The sequence below is a fragment of the Chironomus tepperi genome, unplaced genomic scaffold, assembly GCF_022539635.2.
Source record: "Chironomus tepperi strain 1889 unplaced genomic scaffold, CSIRO-AGI_Ctep_v1 contig_176, whole genome shotgun sequence".
Taxonomy (NCBI): Eukaryota; Metazoa; Arthropoda; class Insecta; order Diptera; family Chironomidae; genus Chironomus; species Chironomus tepperi.
In genome coordinates this window covers 223319-240093 of record NW_027226298.1, presented here as the reverse complement: position 1 = coordinate 240093, position 16775 = coordinate 223319, and the positions used below count along the sequence as shown (strand labels likewise).

At 28.7% G+C, this 16775-nt stretch overlaps 1 protein-coding gene across 3 annotated transcripts; it reads left to right on the top strand.

The window, feature by feature from the left end:
- Positions 1 to 744: 744 nt before the first annotated feature.
- Positions 745 to 16298, top strand: LOC139089166 (guanine nucleotide-binding protein G(q) subunit alpha). 3 transcript variants are annotated; one of them, XM_070638618.1, is made up of 10 exons: positions 745 to 921; positions 2582 to 3520; positions 6905 to 7089; positions 7536 to 7690; positions 7950 to 8078; positions 8499 to 8627; positions 9275 to 9404; positions 9463 to 9616; positions 10278 to 10385; positions 11192 to 16298. In XM_070638618.1, exons 2-10 carry the CDS (start codon positions 3403 to 3405, stop codon positions 11272 to 11274), a joined length of 1191 nt encoding a protein of 396 aa, XP_070494719.1. In that variant the 5' UTR covers positions 745 to 921; positions 2582 to 3402; the 3' UTR covers positions 11275 to 16298. The 3 variants fall into 3 exon arrangements, with proteins under 3 accessions (XP_070494719.1, XP_070494717.1, XP_070494716.1); XM_070638616.1 differs by lacking the exon at positions 7950 to 8078; XM_070638615.1 differs by lacking the exon at positions 8499 to 8627 and having other exon boundaries at positions 746 to 921.
- The last annotated feature ends 477 nt before the right edge of the window (positions 16299 to 16775 follow it).

The window sequence follows — 16775 nt, the reverse complement described above, 5'->3', positions numbered from 1 at the left end:
GATGATTTTTACACAAAACATGAAACACACTTTGTTATTTACACATTTACCTACTTTAATTCACTTAATCCTAGTTAAAATCTAATAAAAAAGTTAATTTAAATCAGATCACGGACAAAATGCTGTTAAAGTTGACAGATTTGAATACAAAAGTTGGATAAAAACTGAAGGGGTACAAAACTTTTAAAATGGAGTCAACTTCACTTCGTACTATTTTATCACACAATATGATTTAAAGACATTTATTACAAACAAACTATCATTTAATTAACTCGATGAGATCAAAATTATTATTTAAAGCAACAGAATAAATCTCGTAGCCACTACGTTCTTCCATTAGTGAGATAGAAAAACTGCCAATTAAAATTTGAATTTCGCGCTGATTTTACGTTTTACGTAGAGAATTTTACGCAATTTGCTACGTTTTTCTAAAAATTAGGAGAATAGCTTACTTAAACTACAATTTTATTGGGTAAAATCTTTATATTTGCAATATCAAACAACATTGGCTGCATAAGAATCAATGAGCAGCACTTTAAACCATTAAACAACTCTAACGGTCGAAACAATTTCAAAGAATCTCCAAAGAAAATTACACAGCATAAGTTTTAGTCAATGTTAAGTAAATTTCGTGTTTTTCAAAGTAACAAGTGATTTTAATAAAATTAGCAAGTTATCTAGACGATTAGTAAGCTAAAAGTAGAACAAAGTTATCGGATTAGATGCGTGTTGAGAGTGGAGACTTGGAAATTTCCGTCAGTGATGGATGGATAAATTTTATAGAATTTCTTTGAGAAAATAAAAAGTGTGTGTATTAAGAAAATTGTAATTTTGGGTAAGAATTGAGTGAGTATTGTGGAACTTATGGCTTCGGGCCAACGTGAAATATCACAAAGAAGTGTGTTTTTGCAGATAATTAAGGTGATTTCATAACATAAATTTATGTAAACTTTTTTGATGGTTCCTTGCAATTTTTTTCGAAAGCCTCGCCCAAAGAAAAAAATTTTCCATCACAAATAATACCAAAAAGCTAACATTATATCTAATTGGATTATGTGAAAAGTGTAATATACATGCAAAACAAGTTACTGATATGCTTTTAAAGCACTCAAATTCGATGCTGATGTCATAAATTGGAAAAATTCTATCAATAATCCATTGACCGATGAAAAAACATTTTTTCCTTCATTTTCCATTTTCCTAGCTATCGGTCGACGAGGAAAAGTGAATGCGAAATAAGAAAATGAGATATTTTTGCATTAAAATTCTGTGTTATTTACAATAATCAATGTAAACCATAATTAATTGGATTATTAAGCCGACCTATGCTGTGTAGTATAATTAAAATTGCAAAAAAAAAGTGAAAAGTGATTATGATGAGGTTCCTGATAGAGATTTATCAATTTTTCACCTAGTTGCAATCGGACATAAATGGATGAAAAAACTTACTGGATGTTTTGATAAATGCATAAAATTGCATAAATTATCACTAAATTAAAGTTTAAATACATTTGGATTATTCTTTTTTATGAAAAAAGTCATATTCATTTAATAGATGTGGTACATCCACACACCAATGCAATTTTACAAAACTCCACGCATACATACATAAAAACACCGACCAAGTAATGCAAAAAAAAAAATCGTATATCCTATGATTCTATGGAAAACTAGTAAGCTCAAAAAAATTGTGTGTGAAACAAAAAAAAATTGTTAATTCACTCTACAAAAATTCGTAATTCATAATTAGTATGTGGCGAGGAATCTGTGTGTTAATACGGAAAAGAATAATTAACTAATATGCAATATATGTGCATATTAATAAAAAAAAGAATCTGAAACAATTGAGTATATGTGGAGTCAGTGCTACTTTTTTTTGGTACAGTTCACAAATACACAAAATTGGTGATTATGTGTGAATTGGAAGCAGAAGAAATTTAAAGTGATGATAACAATGATAAGAGAGTGAATTGTATATAATTTTTGTGTCGAAACTGAAAATGTCTCTAGCCGGCTTGTTCTCACACACAAAATAATTTTTGTGTATGATTCTCGCCGTACAACTTTTTTTAGTTTCTGCAATAAATTAATGTATATGATTATTACCTACATGAGAACGCGAAAAGAAAACTTTCATATTTACTTGTATGCACGACGGTCAGATTTCATTTTTTTCCGCACACTTCTTCCTCATTTTCTGTTGTCGATTTTTCTTTTTTCCTCACTCCCCTCATCCACCGTCGTTAGTTTTTCCTTTTTGGTGTTTTCGATATTAGTCGGTCGGTATATAACACATTTGTATTGTGTATTTTGTGGAGTGGGAGCTGCTTACAAAACCGCGTTTTTCTTTACTAAGGCTTTTTTTTCTTTTTTTTTGGGAAAAACTTCATTCGATGGAAAAACTATTAGATGGTGACTGTTAGTTTTTCATTAGCAGTCATTGCCTAGTCAGCGGTCAACAAAAAAGGTTGAAAAAAAGAAATTGCTCGGCAGGACATAACAAAAAAAAATTATTATTATAGTTTATAAATATTATTTAATTTACTTATTCCGTATTTCTATTCTTATTGTCTAATTTCAGATTAACAGAAACGGAAAAATTTGTGTTTTTGGTGGCGTTTTTTAGTTGAATTTTCTTCAATCTTCTCATAATTATTGATTTCATCCAATTTTTTATTCATTCATAATTACAAAAGTGATTTTTGCAATATTTGCACCGCCGCGAGTATATTTTCCAGCATTCAAAAAAATAAGAGAAAAAACAACGAAACTAAATAGAAAAGGTTTTTCATTTTGTCATAACTTATCGTAATAGTCGTCTTCAGTGCAACACAAATAATCAAAAAAAATCGGAAGAACCAGCAGCAAGATAAAACGAAATTCCAATTAGAACCATCTTAGTTTGAAAGTATAATTCAATTATTTCACAAATGTAAAAGGATACACGTCGAGCATAGAACGAGTCCACAACACAATTTTTTGCATGGTGATTTATCTAAAGTTAATCGAAGAGAGAAAACAAAAAAATAAAACGTTCACACACTGATAGTGATAAGTGTTCAAATTGCTTTTTGATACAACAAAAAAATAAAATAAAATAATATACAAGTTACAAATAAGTTACGATTTGCTGAGAAAGAAGAAGAAACACATTGTGCATTTTTCCATGCTAAAAGTCATATACACAAGTGATTTTCTTCTAAAACAAGAAACAAAGTATATATAAAATAATAAATATATATAAAACAAGAGAAAAAAAGGAGATAAGAAGAAATTATATACATAATAAATATAAATATACAAAAAAAAAGTGGACCGAACAAAAAAAAGAATCGGTTTTTTACATAAGTTAAGAAATAAGTGAAACAGAATAAGCGAGAATTAATTAAAAGAGAATCAAGCATGGAGTGTTGTTTATCAGAAGAAGCAAAAGAGCAGAAACGCATCAATCAGGAAATTGAACGACAGCTACGGCGCGATAAGAGGGATGCTAGGCGTGAACTGAAACTTTTATTGCTCGGTAAGTCTCACTCATATCAGTAATCTCTCACACTGTCTCTCGTACCTTGCAAAATAGCCATAATCGTATGAAATTCAATTATGGGAACATTTAAAATATCGATCAGAACTACATGTGCTTAATCGGCCATAATTCCTATCGCATTGACTTCTAGCTACTAAATTTAATTTACAACACGTGAGAAAGACTTGTATATGCAGCACAAATTAAAAGCCAATATTCTTATGTTCATTTTGAGCTATTGGCTGTTAAATATAGTTGTCTAGCAAAAGCAATCTTGTTTAGGCTCAATGTGACAAAATGTAGGGCAGGTAATCATATGTTTGTTTCTGTAAGAAACCTTAGAAGTTTCGTTTCTCGCATTTCATACTTGCTTTTTGCTCCTCTATGTGTGTTTATAAGATTACAATTGCGTTTATTTATATGCAATCAAGGTCTTGTGAAAGCAGAGTTACTCTTTTGTGTGTTCATATTTTCATCAGTTCACATGTTAGAAAAATAAATCTCGTATAGATGTGGTCAGCTGGGGTGATCTATGAGAAGCGCATTTTACTTGGCTGAGTTCCTTAATTCTTAAAGTGTTTGATCACTTGAAATAGACGTTTAGGCTTTAGATGAGATCTATTTTGGTTATTCAAATCAAAGCTTAATTCCGAAAAAGCTCAAGCAGTTACAAGACAAACGTACAAAATGCAGTCAATCCCACAGTGAAATATCCGCTAAACATTCTCAATTGTGGAATTAAATGGACGAAAAAAAAAATAAAATCTTGATTAATTCCTTTGTGAACGTTATTTTTTCCATGAAATCATGTAATGAAAAAATTACTTGCTTAAATTATGAATTTTACATTGTTGTGCGACTAGAGAACTTTATAGCCTAGTTAGTCAGCTATTATTGCGATTATATCGAGATTAAAAATTTGATAAGGAACAATTTTTCAAGGTGTGTGATATGCTTCAGATAATTTTCAATAGTTTTACTTCCCAAGAACTTTAATTGCACCGCGACACAATTCTTGATCATTAAAAAGAAGCAAAAAAAAAATAAAATCTATCCAATTCCTTAATCGTTCTATTTAGAACAACAGAAGAGAAGAAAAAAACCCATGAACTGGATGTCGAGTAGTTAGAGTTATGGAAAACTGTTTTTCTTCTCTTTTTTTTCGTAAAAACCCCATTTACTGCTTTTTTACTGTGTGAAGATGGGTAGAAAAACAACCAGCTTTTTTGCAGACATGCGCCTTACGTACAACAAAAAAATGGATGGATATTTCATACATGATTCTGTGGAAATGAAAATATTAGTTAATATTGATGTAAACAACGGGGCTGATTCATGCTACTTTTTAGTAGGACATTTGAAGATTTTGAATTTAAATTGTTGGAGGGTATTGATGGGGTTCTTTGTGGGGATCTGTAGATTATTTAAATAATTGTTATGCTTTGGGAGCTTTAAAAAGTATTGGAATAAGCTCAATGTTTTTAATATTCTCAAAGTCTTCATTTAGAGCTTCCAAAGTTAAAGGCAATGTCATTATAGTCCAGATCATGATAAAGGAAATCTTGTGGCTTCAAGAAAGCTCAATTTTCAATTAATGACTGCATATAAGCATTGACCAAAACTGCATCATTCACTGCAAATCTCAATTCATAGACGACATGCCCTTCCCAAAAAAAGATTCTTAAATTCCATTTCCATAGCCAAAATTCCAATGATCATCAATTCATAATAAATTAGACAGCGAAGCGAGAGATGAGGAACAAGAAAAAAAAGTTTCATTGAAAATATCAATGTGTGCCAGGATAGAAAGCAAAAGGGATCACCTAGTGATGATAACATGAATGAATATCTCCTTTTCGAAATCGAATGATGCTCGAGTGTGCGTGAATGGAAATAAAAGCTTTCCTCACCACCACAATTGAAAGAGAGAAGAGAAGATAAAAAAAATAAAATAACATACAGCAAGTGGAATGATGTCGATGAACGAATAGTGGTTAAAATAAAAACAGGGAATGAGAAAAATTATGAATGAAAGTTGAATATCAACAAGGATGAATGAGGATGTGAATGACTTCTTTTTTTCCTACTAAAAAAAGTCTTTTTTGGATTGTCTGATCTGATTTATGGGTTAGTAATTGCAGCAATTGTAGGAAATAATTTTAATAGATTCAGTAATTGAATTAATATGTAAAACTGTATTTAAAAGTGCATAGGAGTATCAGCATGATTTATTGATATTCGATCTGATTTTCTATGAACAGTTGTCATTAGCTGGGATGTTGAATAAAAATCAGGGATTTATCTGATGCAATGCATCTGAAATTTAGCTAAAATCCAGCATTTTGTAATCTTTTGATATTTTTTATCGCAATGCTGATAACCGTCACAGTAAGACCTCATTCGTCACATAAAAAATGATAAAAAAGCCTCAAAATCTCACGTACGCGATTGCTAAAACGTCATAAAATGTTAAGATAAGTGGGATCTCCTTTATTGGATGTTCTAAGAATCTATGTGCTACCTTAATTTGCTATTGAAACTTGATTATGTAGTGCTCAATACAAGATGAATACAATGTAGCAATGATCAAAACAAACAAGTAACAGACATTACAGTTTGTAACCTTTAAGACTAGATTTCAGATGTCTAAGCATTTGCTTACTGCATTACCTAACCACATTAATTCAGACCACAAAAAGCTTCACGTAGATACTAAACCCCTGGCAAGCAAATGTATGACAAAATTTATTATAAACTGCAATTACGATATATAAAGCCTTAATGGGAAGTGAAACTAATTTCTAAAACCTAACTCTAAATCAATTTTGCGTGAATTAGGTAAATCAATAGATTTATGACTGCAAAAATAAATATAGCAATGACAACAATGAACACAAGAGAAGCAAGTCATCACGCGATTTTTTTTTATATCCCACCTTCAAGCCGACCGCATAAGCATATATGAAACCGATTTAAGTGGTTTTGCCGGCTAGCACGTGGCTCATTTATATTTAATTTATTTCAAGCTGTACAAGCTTGTTGTTTTTATTCAATCAATTTTAAAAAGTGCCGAAATGTTTGATTTCTCAATCAGATTCTCATGAGGATGCCTGCCTTTTATGTAATTTCTGTCTTTGGTCATTTCAATATATTGAAATTAATAAATTTTATTTCGAGAATCGATTACATGCTCTACCTATTAAATCTAATGTATGTGAAATCTTCTTCATATTATCATAAGCACGTGTCTAGATTAATTTGATTATTTAACGTTAATGCTATTTTCTCCGTACATGAAGTACAATGAAGAAGTCAACAAATGTCTATTTTTGTATTTAACGATGACTAATTCATTTTTAATATCATATACTCTTATTTTAGGTACTGGCGAGTCCGGCAAGTCAACTTTCATCAAACAGATGCGTATCATCCACGGAAGTGGTTATTCAGATGAAGATAAACGTGGCTTTATCAAATTGGTGTACCAAAATATTTTTATGGCAATGCAATCGATGATTCGTGCAATGGATTTACTAAAAATTCAGTATAGTGATTCAAGAAATTCGGTGAGTACTTGATCATGTGAATATGACTTGATCGATGTTGTTGGGTGTAAAAATGTATTACATTAAGGATCCTATGAAGCAATAGTAACAGAATGTGATTTTTCCGTATTTATTCCTGATAGTTTGCTTAGTGTCATTAAGTTAATTACTTCAATACTTATAATATATTAATAGTAGCTTAATTTAATTAAGCCGAGCACTTGTCAGACTATTTGACGTGTATATTAATGTATAAAGTCTATATTGTCTATTTCTACTATGAGGATTCCTTAAGTTTTCATGAAATTAATTAAAATTTGAAAGCTTGACCTTTATGACCTAATTTTTAAGTATCTTACTTGTTGGTCAAAATTGAATGTAATACATTTGTGCCTCAAAATCGATCATGAACATAAAACGACGACAATGACTAGTAAAATTGCAATAATTTGTGTATTTATTTTTAGGAAAATGCCGAACTAATACGTAGCGTTGACTTTGAAACAGTAACAACCTTTGAACCACCGTATGTGAATGCAATCAAAGAACTTTGGGCAGATGCCGGCATTCAAGAATGTTATGATAGACGAAGAGAGTATCAATTAACAGATTCAGCAAAATAGTAAGTTGTGATTAGTTGTTAATTTGTCAAGTCGATTATTATCATTATTTAGCAGTGAGACATAAAACTGAGAACTTATCATTTTCCATAAATATATCGACGATAATCAAAGGTGTTTAAAAATGAAAAAAATTTACACCTAGGTTCTATATTGTTTTGTTATTATCATCCTATGACTATATTGTATGCTAATAAGTGCTCCTTCCTTCCCTTCAACAATTTTTTTTTATTTTTATTCATCATAATAATCCTTGTTTAGCTATTTAATGGAGATTGATCGAGTCGCGGCCACAGATTATCTGCCAACAGAGCAAGATATTTTGCGTGTACGTGTGCCGACAACGGGTATCATCGAATATCCCTTTGATTTGGAAGAGATTCGGTTTAGGTTAGACGATATTTAAAAAAAAATTTGTCAACACAACTAATAATAATATTAATGATGGAGCATCAAACTATTTACTATCAAGCTTCTTACACTTTTCGTTTTCTTTGCTGGATGGTTTTTTTTTTATCATTATCATTAGACATACTTATTATATTTTGCATACATTGTTGTTACTAATTGAGAAAATCTGTTGACTAATCAAACTGATTTTATAATTTTTATGGATTTACATCTAACATGAATTAATTGCATGATAAACTTTTTTAATTCTTGATGTTTTAAGTTTCATCGAATATTCTATATCGAATCCAGAGCATTTGGAGCTGAAATCTGCGAAAAAAATTCCTTAATTTGACTTTCTTTAACAAAAATTTATTTTTGCTTTTATGATTAAATGTGCTTTAAATTTGTTTTATAAAGTTATCTCAGCGATTTGGAACGAATTGAAAGTGCTGATTACTTACCAACGGAGCAGGATATTCTTCGCGCTCGAGCACCGACTACTGGAATTATTGAATATCCATTTGATTTGGATAGCATCATATTTAGGTATATGATTTTTACAGACCATAAAAAACATGCCAAAATATGTTGATCCTTTTTTTGGAGGTTGTTCACTTGTTGACGGTCGTTTGGATATTATTTTATTCCCAATCCCCATCTTTGTGTCACCAAAATTTTGTTTTGGAAAATTTATCAGTGTCTTTATAGTTAAGTAATATCCGAATGATCGCTAAGACGTTCAATAATTCAGCATCTAACATGCTTTATGTGAAGATATAAAAGGTTTTTATACAGAACGTCATTTGTGAACGACCCCAAATTACGAATACAGCTATAAATTTCTAGCTACCCACAATGATTATTGCTCAAACAATTTTAAAGGCTATTGAGAGTTTTAGCTATGACTATTTTACATAAAAAATCAGAAATTCCTTCCAAATGCCCAGGTATTCATTCTAACTTCAATGAAGCAATTTTATTACATTTTTTATAGCTTTTTAGTTTTTTTAATGCATTACTAGTAGGATGTTTATTCTTTTTTTGATTTTTTTGCACTATAATTAACAAGTTATTTGCATGATCCTATGAATGTAGATGCTCTAAATTAATACACACTAACCCATATTAAATATATTATCACATCTTATTGATCAAAAATACTAAAATTATGACAAATTTATTCACGAAAACAGAATGGTTGATGTAGGAGGACAGAGATCTGAACGAAGGAAATGGATTCATTGTTTTGAAAATGTGACATCAATTATTTTCTTAGTCGCATTATCTGAATACGATCAAATTTTGTTCGAGTCCGAGAATGAAGTGAGTATTGCTGCTAACTTGTAATTTCACCATACTTAATGCTTTCCTCTCATTTTAGAATCGTATGGAAGAATCAAAAGCTTTATTCAAAACGATCATCACCTATCCATGGTTCCAGCATTCATCTGTTATTCTTTTCTTAAACAAAAAGGATTTGCTGGAGGAAAAAATTATGTATTCACATTTGGTTGATTATTTTCCTGAATATGATGGTAAGTTACATGCTTAGTTCTACTAACAATTAAATGACTCACAATTTACACCATTTCGACTCAAAAAGGACCAAAGTTCGATCAAGTTCCAGCTCGTGAATATATCTTACAAATGTATTTGAAACAAAATCCAGACAAAGATCGACAATGTTATTCTCATTTCACTACAGCCACAGGTTGATACTTAATATTCATATGATTGATTTAGAGTCGATCGCTAGTGGTGTCATTCTGTATTTAGTGACGTAACTTGTGAATGACCCAAAAAAGTACTATTTGAAGCCATATCGAGGATATTTAATTGAGTTAAAAGAATCCTTTCAAAAATAGTAGAAGCTAATATTTGCTATAAAATGTACATTGTAGCTATAATTCCTTCATCGATTTCCTTTATGGTCTAAATATCAAATCCCTATCATTGAGAATTTTAAGAATTTCCAGTAACTTCATATCGATTGCCATTATTGAGATTTAAATATACAATTATTTACTTACTTTGCTGGCCGTACAGATCAACTGTGATCCATTGGCTTCCTCAGTTGGAGCTATCGCTGGCTTCCGTTTCTCAAAATACATATATTCCATATTAACACTGAACTAATGCTGTCCTATAAGTAGTGCTAGAATTAATGCAATTTATATTACTTTTTAATATCAACAGGACCACAGAGAGATGCCATAGCTGCTAGAGAATTTATCTTACGAATGTTTGTAGATTTGAATCCTGATTCAGAAAAAATTATTTATTCACATTTTACATGCGCTACAGGTAAAGTGCTTCAACCTTTCGATTCGTTTATTAGATTATTTCTAATATTAAGTGTTTATGTGTTATTAGTTCCAATTACTATGTAATTTATAGCTTTAAGTTCTTTTTGGTGCTTTTCGCTTCTGTCAGCCTTAATTTTTCTATTATTTTACTAATATTTTGTTTATTTTCTGTCTTTTATGCATGCTTAAAACTAACAAGATACTGAAAACATTAAACTGGTATTCTGTGCCGTAAAAGACACCATTATGCAAAATGCTTTGAAAGAATTTAATTTAGCTTAAAATATTTTTTGCTTAAATTATGGATTGGATTATGATTTGTGCCAGTTTATGTTTAATCCATCGGATTTAATTTTTAATCTAATCGTGAAATTTTAAATCCTGAGGGTTAGACTTAAATTTCATGAATCATAATTTAATTCCATTTTTTGATCGTTTGTCTTTTCAAGAAAATAAAATGTTTTGGTTATAATTTAATCAATAATATGTGCTGTATACATACATATTAATTTGGTTTGCGTTTTTGTCAATCAGTGTTGTGAACAAATTTTCAAGAATTATGAAAAAAAAAGGATTTAAAAAATTGTTCATAAAGTCTTTAGGTTTAAGGAACTTATTTGCATGTTAAGGATAGAGTTTTGTTCAATTATTTTATTTCTGTCAACTAACTTTATGCACGATATTATGTTTTTGAATATTTTATGTGAAAAAATATTTCCAGGTAATGGTTAATTTAAATGTTACAAATTTATGCTGAATTGCTGACTAATCTGTTCTTATTTCTTCTTTTTCTTCAAATTTTAGATACGGAAAATATTAGATTCGTATTTGCAGCGGTAAAGGATACAATCTTGCAGTCAAACTTAAAGGAATATAATTTAGTTTGAACAACAATTCAATTGTTGATGATGCGAAGCCGCCCCCAATTTTTATTTTTCATTTTCCATTCTTCTCTTATCTTATTATAAAGTAAAAAATTCCTTTATTTTCAATCCTTTGAGGATAGCAACAAACAACAAAAAATAAACAATAAATAATGAAAAGAGAGAGTAAAAAAATGTAATGAAAAATCATACACAAGTTCCACAATGGAAATGAAAGAAGCAAAACAAAAAAAAAATCATAATTAAGAAATTAACATAAAAAATTACCTTATTGCTATAACTATTGAATAATTTACACAAAAAAAAAATGAGGAAACAAAAAAAAAAAGATGAAGATATAAAGTTGTATGGAAAATTTTCTTAAAGAAAAATTACCCGCATGAAAAACTATTTATTGTTAAGATGAAAAACTAAGAGAAAAAAAAATATTTTCTTTATTTAATGAAATATCATTTATGTTCATTCTGAGTTGTTATTTATTATAAAATATTACAAATTAATGTAGCTTTTTTTGTTTTAAAGTCTATAATTTCTTTCACGCTTATGCTCTTCTCTGGCTAAGCGAACTGAATAATTCCTTTGAGGTTTCATCTAGATTTGGTTCGGCTGATGCTGTTAAGATCATGCACTGGATTTCTTGGATATGATATGCTCACATTGCGTATCCTTAATTGATCTCAAGGGTATATCCAAGAATAAATCTCCTAATCATAGACCAGCAGCTATCATCAGTAGTTCCTAACTCTAGGGTATCATTTACATTTAATGGATTAATTATAATGAAAAAAACTAGCAAATTTTGGAATTGTATGTGAAAGCTTAGCAATTAATTCAATAATTTTTTTTTGTTGATGTATATTTTTAATTTTTTGTCAATTATTTTTAATCATTAAATTATATTTTTTTAATTTAAAAAAATACTGCTAACGACTTGCCATTTTGTAAAGCGATGAATTCTGATTATGAGGATAGTATAATGGTTTTATTTCCTAATTGATCTTTTTTTTTGTATACATTTAGTTGTTTTTATGATTGGCAAACTATGAGAAGAAGTAAACCTCGTTCTTAGTTTTATAAAGAAAAAGGAGATGTAGATTTTAAAGAAATTCTAATGTTTTGAAAGATTTCTCAATTTTATCTGATATTACAAAGAATTAACATTTATTATTATTAGTTTCGAGTTGGTATTCGCTGATGGAATCAGATTCTGTGGGATTTTATTACTACAGCGCTTTACTACTTATTTTTTTTATCATTCTTTTAAATCAAATATGGAGATATATGAGATCAGTCTGATAATTCTGTATCAGCATTTTTAGTTAATTAAATAATTGAAGATTTTTACTTCTAAATTGTTTGTGTGCATTAACTTTTAAGGAATTTAAGATTGTTAATATTCAGAATAAAGGAAATAACTAAAGGATGGCTTATTGGTAGCTAAAAGCAAAGGTTCAACTAGTTCTGAATATTAGCTATTGAATTCCTTAAAGTCTTTAGCCAGTCAAATCATAAGGACTTTGGCTGCATTGATCAGCATATTATTTTATTTAGATCGTATTCTTTTGAACTACAAACTACATTCGTTCCTGGTAATTCTTAATTTTATACAAAAGAAATGAAAAGAAGATATATAAAAAAAAATTGCATTGGAATTCCTTCATATAGATTTTTACATTTTTTACTAAATCACCAATTTCCTTGCTTTTTCACACACAAAAAAAAAATTCATAAATGAAGGAATCAAAAAAAAAAGTTGAATTGTTAGAGAAAAACCTTGGACACACACATTTCAAAGAAAGAAGGAAGTGAAGAAGAAGAAAAATTTTATAAAAAAAGAAGTCCTTTCTAGTCGAATGATAAACAATTGATGACATGAATAATTAAAGAAAAGAAAAGTCGTTTTCTAGTTTAGATAGTTGCATTTGAATGTAAAGTCATGATGAAAAAGGCTATAGAATTGCTCTACTTGAAAAAAAAAATAAAAAAAATATGAAAAATATTAGCCATTTTTGAAATGCTGGAAATTTCTGCGAAAAAAAACATAATTGAATATTGAATTCAAAAAAAAAGCTTCTGTGTGTTTGTGACATTTAAAAAAATTATCCTTAAAGATAAGAAAAATTCTTAAAAAAAGCTAAATTTTTTAATTTTTCTACTTTTCATCTTCCTTATGCTTCAATTCTTAACGAGTTAATGTATGAATTATTTTATTATGTGCCAAAAATATGAATTATTCAAAGTCAATCTTCATTTGATGCTTTTTTGTTTATTTGACAAATCTAAACATTTATGGACTTGATCTGTGTAAAATAGGATTTCCTGATTTTTCCAGTTCTTAACTTGTAAAATCAGGAAAATCTAGTTTCAGGGGTAAAATTAATAAAGTTTTAAGTTAAGGAATGCGCCCCTAATCGACCATATTATTTAGCAACCCTATCAAAAAATAAACATCAAATTTCGACAGCATTTGCAAATTAGAGACAAAAAATATTCAGCTAGTACGATTTTTTACAAGTCCATTTCTAATTTAATTACTTTTGCTGCACTACTTATACTAAAAAATGATAATTGAAACGAGTAAAAAGGAATCTTGCATTAGAAACGTCGTCCATTTAAAAACTCATAACACAATGCTAAAAACACTTTTAAAATCTATTGCTGCGAGAAAAAAAAACATTTAAAAATAATCTTTTTGGGTTGGTGGCACTTAGGGGGGTTGATAGCAATTTTTGAGGTTAATAAAAGTTTAATCCGACGGATTTAAAATTAATCCTCGGATTAAAGTTAATTCTTTGAATTCAAAACCATCAAAAATTGATATATAGCTTATCTTAAGGCCATCGATCCTTCATTACTGTCTTTTTGAACGTCATGTGAGGGAGCAAATTGATATGATTCCGATATGATTCAAAAAGCTTTAATAAGTATGCATAAAATTTAAAGATGCAGATGTTCGAAAAGATCAAAAACAAAGGTGATTGTAAAAGAGTTTTGGAAGGATACACACAAGTATTCCTTTTCGAACTGTTTTACAGTCAAATTTATAAAAAAGCGGGTCTAAAATTAAAAAAAGATTTTTCTATAAAATCACAGAAAATTAAAAAAATATTAAAAATAATTAAATGTGTGTCAAAACCAAAAAAAAAAAAAATGAAAATCCTTAAACTTTAACAGAAAATGTAGGCGAAAAAGCATTTCTTCTAAAAACCACAATTCTATGCTACATTTTTTAAGCGACATTTGTCTTCAAATCAGCTTATTAGACAAGAAAATGTTCATTGACTTCAATCGCCCACGAAGTTACTGACCATTTTTATCTTATTTCTAACCCATAAATATGATTTCGAAGACATCCGACGCTTGACGAGTAAAAAAAAAAAACAAATAAAAAAACATTTCATTAAAGTATTTTTTTTAAAAATAACTGAATCAACTGCATAATAAAGTGAAAAAAACTTAAAAAATTTAAACTAAATATTCATTTAGAATTTAAAAAAACAAAAAATTATAAAAAAATCCATACATAAAAGAACGGTTTTGCATTTAAATGTATTTTGTAAATAAATGCGATAAATATGATTAAAAAAATGAGAATCTATTGGAAGAAGCATAAAGCTATAAAAATGAGATTAATTTGAAAGATTGACACAAAAAGCTGTCGATTCTCATTCGATTGTGCCAAAAACAAAGAATGTTCTTACAAGTCCTTTTGAAAATCACCATCAAATCGAGAGGAACTAAAACTTGTGCTTTTGAAAGAGCCAATTGAAAGCGTCAGGTCGTGAGACATTCGTGTTTCAAGTCGTAATCTTTATGAGAATCGTCACCAGTGTAATATGTCAAGGGATGAATATTTTGGAAATTTTTTCAATTTTGATACTGAAAAATTTGAAATTTGGGACTGAAAAATGAAAAGTTTTCAAGACTTGAATCAGGAATAATTGTGAAAAAATTGAAATAATTCAAAAATGTCCAACCATTGAGGAAAAATGTCTTGAAGGATTTTTTGAACAGATTCTCAATTATTCTCACAATCTGTCGATGATGCTTATTGATTTTCTGGAAAGTTCCTTCATTAAATAATTTTGTCATAAGATCAATAAGACAATAAAGTTTATGATGAGAGGAATTGTGATGAGTCAAAATCCCTTCAATTCATGTCAGCTGCGAGTTCTTCATTTAAGAGATAATAATCATAAGGAAAAAAAAATAATGAACTTCAGTCAAATGTATCCAAAATCGCAAAAAACTTTAAAAACATTTACATACAAAAAAAACTAATGAAATCCCATTAAGAAGTAAAAAACATTCATATAATGATAGAAGTTCGAAGAAATTAAGGAAACATAATGAACAATTTTTTAAATGTAAAAATCTTCATAGAACATGCATAATTATAATGAGATAAAAAAAAACTTTTTACCAATTTTAGTCCTTTATGTGTAAAGAATGTGTAATTTTCCCAAAACAAAAAAAAAAAACTCGTGAAAGTTGAAATTTTTTTATTTAACTAAACGATTCCAGTTTAAAAAAAAATTATGAGCATGACGGTCACTTTATGATGATTTTAATAACCCACTAAAAACTATTCAAAAAATAACAACAAAATGAGATAAAAATCATCAAAAAGTGAATTTCATGAATTAAAAAATTTAAAAGATGGAAAAAATAAGAAAAATAAAAAAAATTTGATCGTCGTTTATAATCTAAACACTGAAAAAAATTCATATAAAAAATATATGAAGAAATATTTGTAATTGCAGTTAAATAAGTTTGATTCATACACACCGCATGCAAATCAAATTGATGATAAAAAAAAATGCAGAATGAAAGTGAATGATGGAAAAAAAAGTAAATTAAGTACTATTAATTAATTGAAAATAAAAATATAAACTAAAAATAAGTAATGATGTCTAAGAAAATGAATGAAATGAAGAAAAACAACACAGAAAAGTAAAAAAAATGGCTGGAATTATGAAAAATACAATAGAAAAATTAAATAAAAAAAAGAATAAAAATATTAAAAATCTTGCATTTTAATTAGTTCTCTTAGACGCAACAGAAGGAATTTGAGGGTTAAATTTTGAATCTCTGGATCTAAATCCAAATGATTTTCGGAAACATTCAAAATTTAGAACAATACAACAGCACAGTGCGATGAAGGTTTCCAAAAACATCAAAACCATACAAATGCTTTGGATAAGGTTTTAACAATGTTTCTAAAACATCAAAACCATACGAATGTTTTGTATATGACTTCAATGTTTTTTAAAACATCAAAACCATACAAATGTTTTGAATAATGTTTCAGGAAATGTTTGTATTGTTTTGTATAAGGATCAACAGCTACAAAAATGAACCAGCATCAAAAAACTTTAAATAGATGTTCAACGAATATTTATTAACATTTATGTTATTGGAACATATACTTATAGCAAATAGAGTTTCTAAAATGAACCTTAATATAAACATCTCTAACAGAAGCAAAACAAAAGTGCTTGCAA